The 20998-nt window shown below is 39.7% G+C and overlaps 1 protein-coding gene across 1 annotated transcript; it reads right to left on the bottom strand.

Annotated features, from left to right (window-relative positions):
* Positions 1-3: 3 nt before the first annotated feature.
* LOC116984977 (mucin-2-like) lies at positions 4-19922 on the bottom strand. Its single transcript, XM_033039338.1, has 20 exons — positions 19836-19922; positions 18702-18869; positions 15969-16146; positions 15699-15821; positions 14265-14545; positions 11705-11844; positions 11479-11617; positions 11276-11377; positions 11116-11188; positions 10896-11033; positions 8986-9144; positions 7581-7672; positions 6814-6940; positions 4458-4692; positions 4311-4372; positions 4129-4220; positions 829-977; positions 599-737; positions 173-277; positions 4-60 (listed from the first exon to the last, which is right to left on the bottom strand). Exons 1-20 carry the CDS (start codon positions 19920-19922, stop codon positions 4-6), a joined length of 2646 nt encoding a protein of 881 aa, XP_032895229.1.
* Between the last annotated feature and the right edge of the window lie 1076 nt (positions 19923-20998).

Below are 20998 nucleotides of genomic sequence, written 5' to 3' on the forward strand. Positions count from 1 at the left end.
AGACTATTTCTGTAAACTTGCTAATCGTGGATCAAGAGTGCATGGTAAGATTCTACTGGACTGTTTGTATGAAAAATAATTTTACTGTGTTAACACTTCACACATGTGACAATAAAGGCACCATTGAACCATTGAACATAGTTAGGTAATAATTATAAATTAGTAGATATACCTTAAAAATAATCATAATATTTCTTGAACATGTCACTCCATTTTCACAGCAAGGAACATTTTCTATGAGCACTTGAAATGTACCACGTTTTCCATTGCAATGGTCCTGAATATATGACAGTTTGAAACAAATTCATGGAGTGTAGTTTATATTCCAGTAAACAGTTTAGTAATCAAAACCAATCAACAGTACATATCAATATAACGAGAAAAATGCACAAAACTTTTTTAGTCGTAATTCAGTACTGTGATTAATTATATAGTCAGGTTGAAGAGGAACTTAAATGAGCTATGTTGTAATTTACTTATTGGTAATGAGTATTGTTATATTTGTTTAAATCTTTGTTTAACGTTAATCCGATTACATGCACATATATTAATCGTTTTCTCTTAAAAGTAGGTTAAATACTTGGTAATTGCAATTTACCTGAACAAATATATATTCACAATTACCCTCGAACGTGAATCGAAAATCATCAAATGTTATGTAATGACCTTCACCATAAACTTGACAGGTCTTTGTGCATGGCTTATCAGTGCAGCTCCATGAACCACCTTGGCATTTGCTGCAATATAAAGAATGGTGAAACTTGTGCCATAATATCAAGCACCTTTTAATATTTCAGATTTATCAGTTTTACATTTGCTGGGCCTCACCACTGGCTGCAATCAAGTTGGATTTCTTTTCCTTTGGCATAACTACTCCCTGCATATAGACAAGGGCAATTTTCGGTCAAAACACAGTTTCCACTGTCATCTTCAGCTTTACCTTCAGGACAAACACATCCAGGTACACATTCGTTTGTCTGTTGTGCAAAATAAAAATTAAATGATTTATGCAACATTTTTTGTAATGATGTCAAAAAATATAAAAGAGCTCTATGTTAAAATGATTTGAAATGAGTCTGAAGAAGCATCACAACCCAAAACATCGTCTGTCTGTTTACTTCCATGGAAGCTGCCTGGTCCATTGAGTTTCCAGCACTTAATTTATTGCACAGAAGAGGGAGACTCATTGCAGGGAATGAGAAGAATGCAGAGTAATGATCCAAATGCATTGGCTCTGTGCCACAGAAGGGAATACTGGTAATTTTCCGGAATGGTTAAGAAATCAAGAAGCTAAAGAACACAAAAATTAGCATTAGTAAGAAAATACAATTGGAGAAATTTGTGGCACTGAATCTAATAAATTACTAGGACTTGGTAACGCGCTTCCCAGAAAACTAAAAAAGATGGTTACGGAAATAATGGATATATTGGTTGCATTTTCAAGAATTCTATGAATCATGGAATCGTTTCTGCAGATTGGAGGATGGCAAATGTAATCCTGCCATTTAAAAAGGCGAGAGAGAAAACAAAAGAAAGGGCAGACCTGTTACTTGATCATGAATAGAAGGGAAATTTCTAGAGCCTATTACAGAGGATGAGGTAACAGGAAACAAGAACAATATGAACAAGATTAGACATTGTCAACATGGATTCTATGAAGGAAGTAGTATTTTACAAATCTTTGGAGTTTTTTGAAAATATAACTGGTAACGTGGATAAGGAATAAGCAGTGGATGTAAAGTGATTGGATTTTCAAAGGTTTTATAAACGTCCAACTCGAAAGGTTAGAGTGCAAAATTGAGGTATTTTGATGCGACGTAGAGGAAACAAATAATTGGAATAAATAAACGCTTTTTGGGGTGGCAGGTGCTATTGTGAAGGATCCAACAAGAATATTTGGACTTCTGCTATTCATAAATAATTTGATTGTGGAAATAAAATTCAATATTTTGAATTTTGTCAATTACATTATGCTGGGTTGGATTGTGAATTGTGAGGAGGATCCTAAATGCATCAACAAGAACACATAACTAGGGGAATAAGTATAATTTACTACAATAATGCAGGGCCTTGATGAGATCACATTTGGAATATTATGTCCAATTTTGGTTTCCTCGTCTATCAACGTTTATACGTAATAGGGAGACACTTCTTTACTAAGCAAACGGTTAAGCTATGGAATTACATGATGGCTGTACAGGCCAAGACACAGGATGTAAGGTCGAACAGACAGATAATTACTTAGACACAAGAGGTATCAAGGGATAAGGGAAGAGCACAAAAAGATGGTATTGAGTCAGATATCAGCCTCAATCAAATTGAATAGCTGTGAAGGGCTGAATTACTTTATCATGCTCCAATTCTCTTTCCATTTTTGGCAACTTTTGTTTATCAGTATGACCACTCTGAGATGTACATATTTGATTAATAAAGAACTTAAACAACACTTACAGTGCAGATTTTTCTCTCACAAGCAATTCAATGTTCATTATCTTAAGAATATCTGAGATGGAAACAAGGCTCTGAAGCTTGCTTCATCAAGGTAAGGCTCATGGTTGAAGTTTTATATCAATTGCATTTTCCTCCCTCCCCATTTGCTTTCATTACTTTCGACACTCTAGATTATTCAGTAACTCAGCAAGCACAGCCATCTGTGGTAGAAAATCCTAAAGAAAAAAATATTTTCGGCTCATCCTAAATGTCCAATCTTTACCATGAGACAAGGATCCCAAATGATAGATTCTTAGCTGTCTCTCAAATGGCGGACGAGGCCATTTAGTTGAAGAGCATTTAGATAAGGTTATTAAATGCTTAACCTGCCAACAACTTAGACCCTGTGAATGTATTTTAAAAATTGGTGTAGATCATTCAAGAGAAACCAACCCTCATAATCTACTGAAGCTCATACAAAATGTATGTATCAATGCTATAACCAGTGGACTGATTCTATTAAATCTTTAGTGAGATTTTTCTTGGTATTCCATCTAATGTTCCTCTTTTCCAGATATTTTCTTAGGGAAGGAAAACTAAATAGTGGTCTTCATAATTTCATCAAAACTTTATGTTTAATTTTCTAATCCAAGCACAATAAAGGTTAATATATAATCTTTCAATGATGCATGCGATAAAGTACAGCCATCCTTTTGAATCACTGGACAGGCTTTTCCTGATAAAATATTCTTTGTAGTAATTAAAAATGATTAAAAAACAGCAACTACCGGAATGTTTTATTAAAAACAGAAAAGGCTCCAAAAGTTGGGTCCCATCTGTGGGATAATTGTATCAGTTCAGGTTGAATACCTTACGTTGATTACCTACTTTGGGTCTTTGGAGTGTTTCTAAACTTTTAATATCTTTACTCGCAGTTCAAAATATATTCCTTCTTGTTTATTTTATTACTGATCAGGACATGAGAATCAATAACAAAGCCAGCATTGGACTGACTGAGTTAGGCTTGTAAGAGCCATGTTCTGAATCAACACATTTCTGTGGGCCAGGAATCACATGGAATCACATGGAATCACATTGGACAAGTACATTCGATTTCTTTCTTTTAAGGGCATATTGACCAATTTTGTGACAATTTATGGTCTCCCATACTTATATTAGCTCCTTATTCTGCCTGGCTTTGATAATTATTTCAAGCCTCTGCATTATTATTAAGGGCCTGTCCCACTGTACGAGGTAATTCAAGAGTTCTCCCAAGTTTCCCCTGATTGGAACTCGGAGAATTACGGTAATAGCCGCTCGTAGTTACTCGGGGCTCTCGTGGACATTTTTCAACATGTTGAAAAATCTTCACGAGCTTATCGCGTTTCCCGAGTACCTGCCGTTAGCGTTATGAGCCACTAAGAGACGTCTCGAGCTCCGAGGTACCCGCAACGTACATTCTACATACTTACCACGAGTTTGATTTTTTTTTTAACTCGGGAGAGCTCTTGAATTACCTCGTACAGTGGGACAGGCCCTTTAATGTAACCAATATGATACTATAAGCCCTTGATTTGAATGGCATGTCTAATTATATTTTTTGTTAAAATTGAGACTATTTTGTGTTATGGTTCAGTACTTTGTGTGGTATGCAAGTATGTATAATTTGAACAGCTTATTATATTGGACAAAACTTACACAAGGTAATGCCAGGTTACTGCATTTCATTCCACAGTGAGTCTGATTTCCAGTAGGGGAACAACGAACAAGTTCCTTTCCCCCTGTGCATACTATTGAATTAAACAAAAACGGAAAATTATTTAATGGAGATTTCGATGCAGGCCTCTGATTATGACAGCACGAAAAGCTACAAATTTTACCTGTGGGTGTAGTCGTGGCTTCAGTAACTCGATTGCAACCAATTGATCCCCCTTGGCAATAACTGAAGTGACAAAAAAAAGGAGTTAATGATCTAGTTTCATCTGGTTCACAATCACATTTTAATAGACTTTAACAGGTATGTTTACCAATCATCAACTTCCTCTCCAGGTTGAATATAAATCCCCTTGTAGTAACAAGAGCAGTCTTCAGCATTAACACAGGCTCCATTTTCATTCATATATTTGCCCTCTGGGCAGCCACAGCCATAAACTGGAGTATCCTTCACGTCACAGGTGAAATCAGTTTTGGTTAATAATTTGCAGTTCCGGTTACAGGTTGTCATTTCATTGTCAAACATTTGGTTGTTCTTACAGGTTGTATCTGCAACAAAAAAAATCAGAGTAGAGCTGAGAACCAATGAAAGCCACACATCGAACACTCATAATTATCTTCAGAAAGACGTTTCAGAAAATCCACCTTGAACAGGACAGGTATAACTGGCCACCAATGCCAAATTCCAGCTGATTTTCTTCACTCTACTTAATATCTAAAAAGTGGCTGAGTGAACTTAGTGACAATTGATGCAGAAGATCAGTGTCGTATTGACACCGTTCCTGGCTGTTCAAACAAGTCTTTGACAGTGGGTCTTTCTGATAATGAGGAAGCTTGTTCAGCGTATGCCCTGTCCACAAAAATTAAACCAAATCAATTTTATCCAAATACTGTACAGACGGTTTATTTTTTGAAAGTTTTGGAAGTGAACTTGAGTCCAGGCTGCATTTGACCAAGTTTGAGTTGAAAAAACCCTGGCATAATAAAACTCTGATACCCTCACACTTGTGAAATTTGGTGGTGCTGGACATGGAAACGTTTTGAACAGTTTAACGTTATGCCTCTTACCAGAAAACACTATTTTTTCACTTATTATACCAAGTTACACAATAATTTTCAGTGTACTGAGGGATTTTAAAGGGAGTGGAAAATTTAGCCCAGGTAAGTTTAAAGGACCACAACAAACCTCATGAGCTTCAGCTGGGAGGGTGGTTGGGTCAATGTCTGGAGTCAGGATCTGGAGTTTTTTGACAACTGAAACATGAACTGAAGTTTACAAACATTGGACCTTGATTCACACTCCAGATCCTCACTCAGGCTGCAAACCTGCCCATGATTTTGATTCCCAGAGATCCTGATCACAACCCCGACCACTGCTCTGGTGGTACACTCCTGCTGCAATCCCACTAACGTACGGCCAGCCTTGTGTGACAGCGAATACCAAAGCTGCATGTAATGAGAACTTTGTGCCCTTATGAGTGAGATAGATGCAGAATCTTTGGACGCTCCAAACAACTGGATACCAGATTACCAGGAGCTAAAGCTAATAATAAGAAATTAGTTATAAGATTCAGGGGAAACTCCCCAATTGTTGGAGTCATGCATTGTACAAAATAGCATTATAGTAGCAAGTAAATCATCTAAGACCTCGGAATAAAGTTGAAGGAATTCCTCAGAGCAAAGTCCAGCAAATCTCTGCAACTACTTTATTGGGGAAAATTCTCCCATTAGGGTCAGAAGTGAGAATGTTCAATGAAAATTCAAAACCGTAAATGCTAGAAATCTGAAATAAGATGCTGGAAACTCGAAACATCAGTCAGCATCTGTGAAAAGTTAAAGACACTTTATTGAGATGTTTGGTAAAGGGTAACTCTGTAGAGGTTAACAAGGGAGAGACAAAGGGTATATTCTTAAAGAGAAATGCATTATTTTTAAGGAGCTGTGCATTATCTCTCCTTGTGTAGTCTAAATCTATTTATTTATCATTCCAGGTATAAGTGTGGTGCCTTGGGATGGACTGCTGCATTATTTGAAGTATAATTGGAACTATCCTATCTCACCAGTATTAAACATTCTCTCTCAATAATTAAGGCAGCATCTGTAGAGAGAGAGATACAGGGTTAACGTCTACTTTTAATCTTCACCAAATTATTGTCTTTAACTTAAATCTTTCTGATACTGCCCGATATTCAATGTAATCATTTCTCTCACCAGCATTGTGGATGGCATAGAATTACTTTGATATTATGAGCAGAAAAGTGATTGCTTATGATGTAGTAAGTGGTTCACCTCCTTGACTCATTAAAGTCTTGCACCATCTATAAGGTATCAGTCAGTAGCATGATTGAATACTTTTGATTTTTTTGCATAAGATCAAATTCAACATCATTGAAGAAGCTACGCATTATCTCGGACATAGCCCTCTTTATTTGCACACAATCTACCATATTCACTTCCTCTACTGTGGCACAATATCGTTATACCGTATACAGTATAATCTATGAGATGTATTGCAGCAATTCCCATGGCTTTGTTTGCGTACTTCACAAACTCATGGTCTACACTATTTGGAGTCAACTTGTGACCTCCAGTTTTATTCAATGTCATAAACTGCTTTTCATTAGCAGGAAAGGAGATGCATTTCTATGAAATGTAAAGACCTCAACTTACTGCAAATTGTTCCACTCCAACCCCTCAGTATGACACCTCTTGCAGCACATGCATGAACATAAGCCCCCAGTGCAGCACAGATGCAATGATCAAGATTCTCGCAGTTGCATATGGAAATCTTGCACATCTTTAAAAAAAATGCAAATATAATAATCACTTGGTCATTTAACATTATTAAGTTCATGTAAACTGGAATCGAGAGATGACAACAAGAAAACACAAGTCATTATACAATTTAAAAACAAAATGGGATCTTATTTAACTGACATAATTTTTGAGATCTCTGATCATCCAAGTTTGTTAGAAGAGCCGGTCACCATCCAATCCAATTTAGAAGATTCGGCAAAAAAAGGCAGATGACTGTGAGTCAGCCCAGCTTCAGAATGCCATTACGGGTTTCATCGAGGCAGTACGCTAGGCTCAATTTGGGAAGGTTATCCAAAGATTGATGACCTTCCATCTTTACATCAGAAGTGGAAATAGTTGCAGGTTATTGCCATTTACCAGCATGGGCTGATAAGTGGCAATTAACATTCATGCAGAAATGCCATGCAATGAGATTCTTCAGCAAGAGAGTGATTAACCATCCTTGCATGGTAATTTAAGAGATTATGCATGGGACAATAGGACAGGTTATAGTCAGTTTAACTTTTGCCTCTTTTACTGTTTCTTTGTTGCAGAGGTCGAATGCGGCTGTGTGGCTTTTCATTTTACTTAAGGCAGGAAACGTTTCTATTTGTACATATTTACATAATGCTTGTCCTTACCTGATAATATTGAATGTAATCCACTGTGGAATGACATTGAGCAAAAACACCATTTGTTTTCAGAAGAGCACAACGTTCCTTTGCATAGAATTCTACAAAAGAAGTCGGATAAGGTATGGTTGAATGTAGTCTGTGAATATCTTGAATTCAGATATTAGAATCAAACTTAATTTAATACAGATATAGTGAAATAAATTATACTGGGTCAATGGAGTTGCATCACATTGCTAGAACGTTGGTTCAGAATCAAACACAGGTTTTGGAGCTGTGCAGCAGCAACACTATTGCACTCTGCTGTGGACTGTCAACCCCCAGCTTGAAATTAAGTGATTGATCAATGTGGCATCCAGTTGAGAAGGAAACATCCTAAGGCAGCTTGTAGTACAGTGGATATGTTATTCAATTTTGAGAGTTGGCGTGTCTGACCCTAGGCCTCTGCATAGGCTGTGGAGATCTATTGAGAGAGGAACACTGATAATAGACACAAAATGCTGGAGTAACTCAGCAGGCCAGGCAGCATCTCTGGAGAGAAGGAATGGGTGACATTTTGGGTTGAGACCCTTCTTTAGCTTTGAAAGAGGAAGCTTGACAAAGATGTTCCATCATTGAAAACTGTGCAGACCTGAGAACATAGAGCAGTACAACATAGGAACAGACCCATCGGCCCACATTGTCTGTGCCAAACATGACACCAAGACCAATTATTTTCTGCCTGTGCATAATACATATCCCTCCATTTCCTGCATAGTCATGTGCCCATCCAAAAGACTCTTAAATGCCACTTTCGTAGCTGCCTCCACCATCACCCCTAGCAGCACATACCAGGCACTCACTATGATGTATTTGTAATGTACTATCATTGAATGTATTAGAATGGAATTTGTGATGTATATGTAATGTATTATCTAATGTAAATGCCAGTGCCCCTTGAGGCCAAAAGCAGAAGCTGGCAAATGTACCTGTGCCTCGTGACTGACGTCAAGTGACCATCTGGAAGTTTCAGTTATAGCAGATTAAACTTATATTACACGATGGTGGACGTGAATTCTTTGTGCTAGTCACAACAGGGCCTGACAGAGAGCATTACACTCGCCATTCTCTATGTAAAAAAAACATACCCAACGCATATCCTTTAAACTCTGTCCCTCTCATGTAAAAGCTATGCCATCTAGTATTTGATATTTCTGTCCTGAGGAAAACAATCTGTCTAACCTTTCATGTTTAAATTAGAATTTAATTATTATCATAGCATTATATTTCAGACATCTCTGGTTTCTCACGTGACCTAAACAATCCACTTTTTGTGTGCTGAAATTAACTATGGCCATCAAAGTGATCCAGGTCAAAAATATACTGCATCAGAATAAATACTTAGCAAAATATTTATGTGGAAACAGTACATTACCATTTTCTGAACTGACACAAGTTGGAATTTCCTTTTCAGGAGAGCTGCATTTAATGTCAGCAGCCCATGAATGAGCAAAAATGACATGTGATTGTTCCACCACATTCTGTACAGAGGTGAAGTCATCAATAGCCTTGCCATTAAAATTGCCACACAAGCCTAGAACGCAAAAAATAGAAAAGCTTTAGGGAAATGAATTTACTTAATTTGATTGAGCAGTTGTTTTAATTGAGAAATATCATAAAATACGACCCAGTCTTTGAACTGTTTTACAGAAATGATTCCCCAGATACTAAACAAAATACAACTTTAAACATGTTAAAACATTGATTGTTTAATGCATATCTTTACGTCATCTCTTTTTTTCTGTTGAAGTTAACCAGTGCTCCATTATTGTTTTTTTATTTCAATGCGATTAATAACACATCTCTAAAATACCATTTCAATTGGCGCACCTTTTGTTCTTCAAAGTCCTTAAATTATTGGTGAAGCCCAAATATGTCCTCATCTTTACTATTAGGCTTCCCTCCCTGTCAACTCAATGTAATAATACATGTACCAAGATAGAAAATGTTCCTCTTAATAATTGTGATACATTTTCTCTTCTTGTCCTATTCAAGTTTTCCCTGCAAATGTTGACAGTCTCTCATACTGTCATCCAACAGAGCTTCAGATCCAGTGTCATCTCTCATGTTGGCTATGAACCGTTGCCAGTGTCTCTTGTAATTGCTTCACTAGTTTTCTCTGCACCATCACCTCCAGATGTCTAAAAGGATTATTTCCTCTGGGTCATTCTGATTTAACTTTGTTTCCTACAGGTTTTTGCAAACACAGTGTTGGCTTCCAAAGATAGCTTCTTCTCATTTATCTTTCTTCCATTTCAGTTCTAGTTGCCATAAACTTCACTGGCATCCAAATGCTACAATTCCACACTTCCTTCTGAGCACAGCCATTCTTATCGAATACTGCCCAGGTTTACTCACATTCAACCATCACCTCTTCCAGCGACCTCAATATGAGCAAGGATAACAAAGATAATGGTGTCCTTCACAAATGTGAGATCAACAAACTGTGCAGTAACTCAAGTAAAATGTAATCTCACTTACTTAATAATTATCATCAGATTCTTTTTCTGTGAACAGTTTGATTGACTTTATTTTGATATGCTTGAAGCTAGACCACAGAGCAAGGTAATTTCCCAGAACACAGTGGCTAAATGTCTATGTTACCTTGGAATTTGATAAAGCAACACCTTTTCCTCAGGAGATTATATTGAAATACAAAGCATTGTCCAATGTTGCAGTTTTCAGCTGCATTTTACTAAAACAAGCCCAGATCATCATAACAAATATCATTTCATAATCACAAAAATAAAGGAGCATCACATGCCAAAATGTTCAAATGAAGACAAATTCAATCATCAACATTCCAACATTCCAGTGTTTGATCACAATATCTGATGTACTCAAAATATGCAGACATTTTCCTTACTCCATAATTGTTCACAACTTTTTTGCTTAGTTGACCTTTCTGCAGCTGACAATAATATGGAGTCGTCTATGCCATGGAAATTCTCCGCAAGGAACATGACCACACACACTAAAGGTTACATTGCCCTCAATGCCTTAGCAACCTTTTAAAAAGCTGGTTTGTTGCTGCAATGCCAATGTGATCCTTCAGTTATGGCAAACTTCCTTGCATACTACGGGACAAAATCTTGACAATCGCTATGAATCTTTGCAGTTCTCTGTGGGAAATGAGTACGTTGCGATTTATTGCTTTGAAGTAAAAACTATGTCAATTTGATTTGCAAAGACTGTTATGATTAATTGGGGTTATATGACATAATGCCTCTAATCAACTCGAGGAGTTTAAATCATGTTCACTCCTAAGTAGTCATTTAACCTTACCTCCTAAACTTCGTTTATTACCATCCAACAAAGAAACGTAAAGCTGCATAATGGGAGAAATCTGTATCTGCATTGTCAACCCGTGTGTTGTTTCAAGTTGAATGAAATGTGAAGATGGTTTAAATATTATAGTTCCATCTATGAAATAAAAAATGTTCATTTAATTTATTTACAGCTTCCTTCTTAAAAGGAACTTAATTTTCTTTAGTTTTGTTCATACCCCTTTTCAATGGAAGTACAACATTTTCTCCGTCAAATGTAACGTCACCATTATTATTGAATTCATACTTGGTCTATAAAAAAAATTCAAATATTAATGATATTTCAAATATCATTTACATTTATAACAAAAAGTACTAAAACAAAACATAAAGTCTTACATTATGTGTGGAAAATATAATACGACGTAAGCAAATATGTTTTGTTGCTTTGTGACATTCTCGCATCTCAATGATCACTCTCCAGAGATCGTCCTGCAGAGTCTACAAAAATATTCATTAAAGTTTAGAACTTTCAGCTTACTAAACAAGGGTTAATATCAGAGTGACCATCCATCACTGTTGTAGCAAAATGTCTCACTTACTGAAACTGCAATGTATGTGCAATCTCCTCTCAAATTATAGTTTTTCCCATCAAATGTTGTAATATGTGTTCCTTCTTCCACTTTGCAACTTCTGGAACAATTATGATGAGAACATTCCCATAGTCCACCTTTGCAAACACTGAGAAAAAGAAGACCAATATTGTTAGTAAAGTATTTGATGAGTGTGGATGAATGACCCACAATAGGACGAATTAGAAGCTGTTACCATGTTTCACACGAAGTGTTCCTTTTGTCTCCAGCATCATAAATGGTTCCACTGTATTCACAAGGACACTCTGATTTTCTGATGCATTTGTTGTCAAGTCGTATGTTATCAAGAACAGTGTCTGAAGTTGAACAGAGTACCTGCTTAAGTCATTTTATGAACAGGGTTAAGTTTAATATTTTCCCTATTGAAGAACTTACGGGGACATTCATGTCCGGAATTGTATATTTGATGATATGGTGGGAATTTGACACTCATAAACAAAGGGAATTTTCATTCATGGAAATAAAAGTTGTTACTGAGTTAGATGGCAATGAAGGAAAGTAAAAATATACCAATTGAAGATGGAGAAGTTATTTGGATTCGTCATATCTGCTCCGTCATTGAATAATGCTGAGGCTGACAACTCACTTTGGTGCCAAAAAAAGACACAGACTGCTGGAATAATTCAATGGGTCTGGCAGCATCTTTGGAGAACATGGATAGTTGATAGGGATCCTTCTTCAGAATGCTGGATTGCAACTTTGCAAGAGGCAGGGTGGGAGGAAGTGTACTGGAGTCGGCAGGATTGTAGTGGACATTAATCAATAGTCTACCCCCTGTGATGGAGACAAGGAAGAGAGGTGTCATAGATAATCCAGGGGGGGGGGGGGTCAGTTGATAGGCAGAGGGTTAGACAATGGCCAAAGATGAAAAGACAGAGGTCTGATACAGAAGGATTGAAGAGCTGATAATTGTGAATCTAGAGAAAGGAATGGTGGAAGCTGAGGAGGAGGGTAGAAATAAGTGTGGGGGAATGTAGGGGGTTAGGGAGATGAGTGGAGCAGGTGTTCATAGCATTGAATTGTAAGCTATCTAAGAGAAATATGAGGTACTGTTCCTCCAGTTTGCGTATATCCTCATTCTGGCAATGGAGGAGGCAAAGGACTGAAAAGTCAGTATGGGAATGGGAAGGGTGTTAAAATGGATAACAACCGGGAGATCCAGTAGGCCTTTTCTGCGCTTGCTCTCGGCGATCTATAGGAGGCTACATCGGGAACACGGCTGCAGTAGATGAGGTTAGAAGAAGTGCTGAAGTCACTGGATGAATGTGAGGGAGGAGGTAAAGAGCAAGGTTTTCTACTCCTATGTTTGCAGGAGAAAGTACCTGGGGAGGCGTGGTTTGGGTGGGAAGGATGAGTGTTCCAAGGAGTTACGGAAGGAACAGTCTTTGCAGAAGTGGGAACGGGGTGGGAATGGGAAGATGGGACTGGTGGGATCACATTGGAGGTGAAGGACATGTCAGAGGATGATGTATTGAATTCAGAGGCTGGTGGGATGAAAGGTGAGGACTATTGTTATTCTGTCTGGGGGGAGAGGGTGTGAGAGCGGAACTATGGAACACAGAATAAACGTGGGTGATGTCCCATCTAATTCAACAGAAGGGAAACTACATTTGCTAAAGAAAGAGGATATCATGGATGTCCTAGAATCGAAAACCTCATCTTGTGAGCAAATACGGCAGACACGGAGGAAACGATAGGAGTGGATTGCAACTTTGCAAGAGGCAGGGTGGGAAGAAGTGTACTGGAGTCGGCAGGATTGTAGTGGACATTAATCAATAGTCTACCCCCTGTGATGGAGACAAGAAGAGAGGTGTCATAGATAATCCAAGTGAATTTGAGGACGGAATGAAAGTGGTAAAGCTAAATGAATTAACAACAAGGGAGGCACTTTTGTATTCCAGAAAGCCCGCCGACAGGGGAGGTGCTGTTGTAGTCTGGCAGCCTGGCCTCTACTGTACTGAAGTCAGTAGCCAGCTCTCGGACACCTCCTCATATCTACCCCTTGACCATGACCCCACAGACAAAAACCAGGCCGTCATCCCCCAGTCTGTTTCGGATCCCATCACCTCTGGTAATCTCTCCTTCACACCCTTCAACCTTATTGTTCCCAGTCCCGCATTGCTGGCCTCTAGCTTCTTCCCAAAATCCTCAAATAGGACAGCCCTGGCAGACCCATTGTTTCTGCCAGCTCCTGCCCTACTGAACTCATCTCCACGTATATTGATTCCATCCTTTCCGCCTTGTCCAATCCCTTCTGATTTACAGTACATCTGAAACACCTACACACCCTTCAAATCTTCAATGACTTTCAATTTCTAGACCTCCATTACCTCATCTTTCCCATGGATGTCCAGTCCCTTTACACCTTCATCCCCCACCAGGAAGGTCTCAAGGCCGTACTGTTCTTCCTTAAACAAGGTCCCAATCACTTCCCTTATACTAACACTCTCCTCCACCTGGCAGAATTTGTCATTACCCTCATCAACTTCTCTTTTGACTCCTCTCAGTATCTTCAAGTTAAAGGTGTAGTTATGAGCACTCACACTGTACACAGGCATCAGCTATGCTTGCCATTTTGAAGATTGTGTTGAATATTCCCTGTTGCAAACATACACTGGCGCCATCCCCCAACTCTTTCTCTGCTACATCGATGACAGCATCAGGGCTCCCTCTTGCCCCTTGCTTGTTGATTTCATTAACTTTACCACTAACTTCCACACTGTACTCTCTCTTACATTAGAGCCACTTTTCTTCAACAATCCTAAAGCCTTGGTTCGATTCACTATCAAAATATCAATCTCTGTCCTAAATATCTCAGGAAATGAATCTCCAAAGTCATTTTGTTTAGAGAATTTCAAAGCTTCACTATCCTCTGAATATTTATCCGCTTCTTTCTTGAACAGTCGACCACTTATTTTGAAACTGTGATCCCTGGATCTAGACACGCCAGACCAACTCCTATCCCAGGAAGCATTCCAGTGAACTTGCATTGGAGCCCTTCCATCGTACCTCTTTTCTAAGATAAGCAGATGGTTGATCGGCAAATGGTTGGAACAAAGGCCAGAGAATAAAACAGAAGGTGCGAGACAAAAGACTTGATGAGTTGCTAACTGTGAAGCCAGAAGAAGGGTGGAGGGGGAGAAATGGGTATGTATCCAAGTGGAGTACAAGGGAAAGGAGGATGGATGAAAGGTGGGGTGTGGGGTGAAAGGAAAGGAAGAAAGGGCATTGTTGGAGCTTACCTAAAATTGGATCATTCAATGTTCGTACGGTTGGGTTGTAAGCTACCCAAGCGGAATGTGAGGTGCTGTTCCTCCAGTTTGTGTGTGGCCTCACTCTGGCAATGATGGAGGCCCAGGCCAGATGGGTCAGTATGGGAATAGAAGAGGACTTAAAATGCTTAGCAACTGGGAGATTCAGTGGACCTTGGCAGACCAAATACAAGTGCTTGGTGAAACGGTCACTGAGTCTACACTTGGTCTCGCTTATGTACAGGAGGCCACCTTGGGAACACCAGATGCAGTAGATGAGGTCCGAGTAGGTGCATGTGAACCTCTGTCTCACCTGGAAGGACTGCTGGGACTCCTGGATGAAGGCGAGAGACGAGGTATAGGGGCAAGTGTTACATATTAAATCGGTTGAACGGGAAAGTACCTGCGGAGGGGGTGGTGTGGGTGGGAGGGTATGAATGAACATAGGAGGTCCGAATTGAGTGACCTCTGTAGAAAGTGTAAAGGGGTGGTGATGTGAAGATGTGACGTGACCTCCTACAATCAGGCTGACCAGAAACTTATGAAAAGAAAAAAAAGATACAAGGCTGTTGTCAATTAATTAAGAAAATAAGTCAGTGAAATAAAGAAAAGATTAGAAAAAAAACCTACCAAAACTTACCTTTCAAATGAAGGTTGCCAATATTATTCAAATGACTGGTGAGTAGCTGGAAGGCCAGACATTAAATGTATCTAGTCATTCAGCCAAGCAATTTTAATTTGAACATGGAATTGAATGAAAGGTCAGATGCACTAGCACATTCTAAACTTCTGCATTGCAGTCTATAGTTATTGACTGTAGAATGGAATGTAGCAGTCCTCGAGAGACGTGCTGGCTACCCATCAGCATATTCTCTAATTCCAACATAATGAATCTATTTTAGTCAAAAGTATTGTCACCTTTTGGACATTCACAAGTATTTTCAAGAGCATCTTTCTGTTGCGGATCTGGATCAGTACAAGTTGGAATAAATGGTTGACCATAATCACTGTAGATCCTATTCCCAGGACATTCAGGTTTCTCTAAAAAAGCAAATTCATGTATTTCACATTTTCAGTTATAAAAAAGTACAAAGGCACAACTGTCATTGTGCTATTTCTGAATGAAAATATTTGGTAATTGTAAGCTTAAATTGAATATTTATTTTCTCAATATGGAGAAAATCGTACCACATCCTGAGGTATTTCTCCAATCCTCCTGAATTTGACAATGCCGTGCAAATTCTTTTATACTCGGGCAGTGACCTTGATTTTTATTGGGAAAAGCACTGGTATCCATTGCACACAATCTATAGAAGGTTTTAACATCCTTACAACTCAAAAGTGTTGAGAACGCCTTTGTGCAAGCCTAATAAGGAAAACAATAAACAGTAAAATCACACAGTTATTAAACATGCAGATCTGAATCAATGCAAGTTGGAATAAATGGTTGACCAAAATCACTGTAGATCTGATTCCCAGGGCATTCAGATTTCTACTCTAAAAAAAGTTTCAAATTAGGCCCTGCCTCCTGCTGGAATTTTAACAATTACTAGACTAAGTGGGACCCGTTGGGTCCCAGTCACATGGGAGGCCTGGTCCGCCACAACGCAACCCATTCCCCAATGCAATATTCCACCACTCACCTGTTCCCCCAACGCAACCCGTTCCCCAAAGCAATGTTCCACCACTCTGGGGAGGGCGTGTTGGGGAGGAGGGGTGGGGATGGGGTGTGTGGGGGTGGGGGAGGGGGAGAGTGGGGGTGGGGGAGGGTTGTGGGGGAGGGGTGTGGGGGAGGGGGTGGGGTGGGGAAGGGGTGTGGGGGAGGGGGGAGGGGAGGGGAGGGGATGGGGTATGGGAGGTGGGGGAGTGTGGGGGGTTAGGGGGGTTGTGGGGAGGGGGGTGTGGGGGAGGGGGAACCTTCAAAACCTTCACACCTTTTGTACTATTTCACCGATTGGAACAAAAGTTATTTGATGCAGCAGAGGAGAATGGTGAGTAAGGTGGCAAAACATCGTAGTGCTATGGGGATCGTTTTTGCGCAAATTTAATTACAACGCAGACAGGAAGTCGTCAAGATGAGAGTTTTAGTGATATATATAGATATTTAACGTGATGATGTTTCCTAAAGAAAGGCATTACACTTTCAAAGAAGAGCACTTTTATTCATTGTTAAATCTATGTAGCTGAACCTCTAAAGCATGAAAGAAATGGTCACAATTTTAACATCTTTTTAATTTAATGTCCGATATTAGATTATAAATGTGAAACAGAATTGATGGGGAGTTTGAGATTAAATGTTTAGTTTGCAGAATGGGATGCACAATAGAGTTTATTGTATTTTAAAAAATAGGATTTTAAATCATACCATAACAATAACATCAATCTGCTGAAAATTCCAGTGAAAAGACATCAAGCTGAAATGTTAACTCTGTTTTAACTCTTCACAAATACTGACGGATCTGTTGAGTATTTCTTGTATATTGATGAATCTGAAATGGTATAATTTCATGCTGGCTGTGCCATCCAGTCAGTAGGAAATCTATACATCTATTTCTGAATCACCAGAATAAATTCACAGAAAAGTCTGAAGATAGAGGGAGATGGGGGGGTTGGTGGAGGGAGATGGGGAGGGGTGGAGGAGGGAGATGAGGTGGGGTGAAGGACTCTCTACTTCCTCCCTATCTACCATCACTCCCACGCTCTCCACCCTCTCCTACTCTACCCCCCTCCCTCGCCCCAACTCTACCCCCTCCCTCTCCCTCTATCTCTCTCTCTCTCTACCCCCTCCATCTCTGTCCCTCTCCCTCTCTACCCCCACCCCCCTCCCCATCTCTCTACCCTCCCTTATTCCCACCCCTTCCCTCCCTCTCTAACCCCTCCTCCTCCCTCTCCCTCTCTACTCCCTCCCGTCCCTCTCTACCCCACTGCCTCTCTTCCCCACTCCCTCTCTACCACTGCTCCCTCTCTATTCGCCTCCCTCTCGATCACACATCCCTCTCTACCACCCCTCCCTCTCTACCTTCCCTACCTCTCTTCACCCTCCCTCCTTGAAGAGGGAGGGTGAAGAGGAGGAGGGAGTGCTGGGAATGAGGAGAAATAAGCCGTGCCTGCGCAGTTGGGGGCTATGTATGAGTGGTTCAATATTGCATTGGGGGAATGGCTTGCATTTGGGTGGTGAGTGGTGGAATCTTGCGTTGGGGAAGCAGACCCAACGGGTCTGCACTTGGTCTAGTTTATATCAAAAAAATCTGGAGGCTTAGCATTGAGTTCTGTGGAAACCTCCTGTTAGTAAAATTCCTTTTGTCTGCTTCTCCCTGTCCTCTATCACTGAACCAGTTTCACTTGGATGAAAGATCATCACTGGCTTGATAAATTCACACTAATTGCTTTTGATTAATCCTTGCCTCACTCAGTGTTAATTTATGCCATCCTTCACAGCTTTTACAACAATTTTCTACCAGTGATTTTAGGCATACAGGTTGACAGATACAAGAGGCTGCAGATGCTGGAAGCCACTTAGGATTGAGAAGAGAAGAAAATTGTTCTCTCAGTATATCTGAATTTTCTAAGCTTTCTACCCTCAAGAGCATTGTTTGCCTAGCCATAGATTGTGTCAATATTTGGACTTATGGGAACCAAGGGATAAGGATTAAAAGTTAATTTTATATGAATGTTCAGCCATGACCTTATTGAATGGAGCATTCTCAGATTCATTAAGTTCTTCTAACAGAAATAAGAAACTGAACAGAACTCAGTAGCTTAATATATAAAAGAGATTTTTTTGTAGATTATTTAACATCATTGTCTGCATCTCTGCACTTATTAACAAGCACTTATTCCTGGCTAGAAGTTAGGTTATAATTAAATTAAAATGAAATATAGTTGGAGTAATAGTAAATCCTGCAGAAATGCAAAACTTACCTGGAATGATTGGGGATTCGTAAGATCAGGTATGCTGACAGGACAATTACCAACTGCAACAAAGTCGCCACGAAGAGAGGTAGCAGTCACTAGAAAAGAGTGTGAAAGCGACATTGCATTTTGAAATGCAGCTAGAGTTATAATTGCGGCAAATCCAGCGGACTTGGACTATAAGTAAAAGCATATGTGCAATTCAAGTTAATGATTGAAAATATTCATGAGATTTTCAATAAATATTGTAACGAAATCTGGGGCTGGATTTTTTTGTAAAATTGGTTTGGCATATGTTCTGATTGCTGTTGGAGTTATGTCCTATGTGCAATGGGATCAATTTGTTTTCCCCCAATATGTACCATCTTTTTTTAACCAGCAGTTCTTGTGTACAGTTCACATATCTATTCCTTCACATTGCCAATTTATCTTTGCAGTGTTTTCTAATTTTGATACTTATGACTGATGTGGGTTAGAAATGGTGCAGACATTCATAGAGTCATACAGCATGGAAACAGGCCTTTCGGCTCAACTTCCTCACGCCGACCAAGGTGCCCCTATGCCTCTTCACTAATCCCACCTGCCCACTTTTGGGCCCAGATCCCTCTAAACATTTCCTGTCCATGTACATGTCCAAATGTCTTTTAAATATTGTATAATACCTGCCTCAACTACCTCCTCTGGCAGCTCGTTCCATATACGCACCACCAACTGTGTGAAATATTTGCCTCTCGGGTTCCTATTAAATCTTTACCCCCTCACCTATGGCCTCTGGTTCTTGATTCCCCTCTGCATCTGTGCATCTACTTTATCTATTCCTCTCACGATCTTATACACCTCTATAAGATCCACTGGGTGGCGCCGACAATGGCTTCCTCGCCAACAGTCTGCTGTCCTTTCTTTCCTTTGTGTTTAATAGTCTGTGTTAAATGTATGTTTTTTTGTAGTGTTTTTTAGCTTCTTTTATGTGGGGGATGGGTTGGGGAGGTGTGGTGGGAAGCTTTTTCTCATCTCTTACTCGACGGAGATGCAATTTTTTCCCATATCATATCTCCGTCCGCACTGCGGCCTAACATCGAGCAGTTGGCGGCCTTTGCTGGGCTCAGTCTTCAAGAAGCTCCACTGCAGAGCCTGCAAACTTACCATCGCAGAGCCCGTGATCCCTTTGCCAGGGATCAACTCGGAGCTCCAGCCATGAGTGCTTATGGACTTTAACATCACAGAGCCCATGGTCTCTGGTCATAGACCGACTTTGGGAACTCCAAGCCACGGGAGTTTCGACGGCCCCAACGCAGGAATTTCGATCGCACCGATGCAGGAGTTTTGATCGGCGTGATGTGGGGGCTTCGACTGCCGGCTGTGCGTGCTTCGATCGCCCTGATATATGGTTCAACAGCCTCGACCGCGGGAGAATAAAGAGTAAGAAGATTTGGACTTTTTTGCCTTCCAGAGTGAGGAATGTGGTGGATGTTTATGTTAACTTTTATGTAATTGTGTGTCTTTTTTTCTTTTCCGTATGGCTGTATGGTAATCCACATATCACTGCACCTTAATTGGTACATGTGACAATTTAAGGCCTTTGAACCATTTGAAACCTTTGAAGATCAGCACTCATCCTCCTGCGCTTCAAGGATTAAAGTCCTAGCCTGCCCAACCTCTTCCTGTTGCTCACGCCCTATGTCCTGGCAACATCATTGTAAATCTCATCGACTTCATGTACAACTATAACATAACAACCCAACTTCTTTACTCAATACCCTGACTGATGAAGGCCAATTTGCCAAAAGCTTTCTTGATATCCCTATCTGCCACTGATGCCACTTTCAAGAAACAATGTACCTGCACTTCTAGATCCCTCTATTCTTTTTTTTATTTTATTTTATTTTTATTAGAAGTACGGTAAGTTACAATAATACACAACACATATGTCTTAATACATTTTTTTGTACCGCTTCATTTTTTAAGCTTTAAGAAAAAGATAGAAGTAAAGAAAGTAAGGAAAGTGCGCAAGAGTCGTGAAGTGCAAGAGAGTGTTGAGAAAAGAAAGCCCCTTAGAAAATAAGTTAGAGAAGGAAGTAAAGAAAGAAAGAAAGTAGACCCTAGAAAAGAAGTAAAAAGAGAGGAGAAACAATCGCTCTATTATAACATTAAACTCCGCAGAAAGGGTAGATCCCTCTATTCTACAACACTCCCCACAGACCTGTTGTCCTCTGGTTCTTGATTAGCATACCCTGGCAGAAAGACTCTGCATTCTCCCTATCTATTCCCCCTTATGATTTTGTATACCTCTGTAAAATAACCCCTCA

Source organism: Amblyraja radiata, chromosome 21 (assembly GCF_010909765.2).
Source record: "Amblyraja radiata isolate CabotCenter1 chromosome 21, sAmbRad1.1.pri, whole genome shotgun sequence".
Classification (NCBI taxonomy): Eukaryota; Metazoa; Chordata; class Chondrichthyes; order Rajiformes; family Rajidae; genus Amblyraja; species Amblyraja radiata.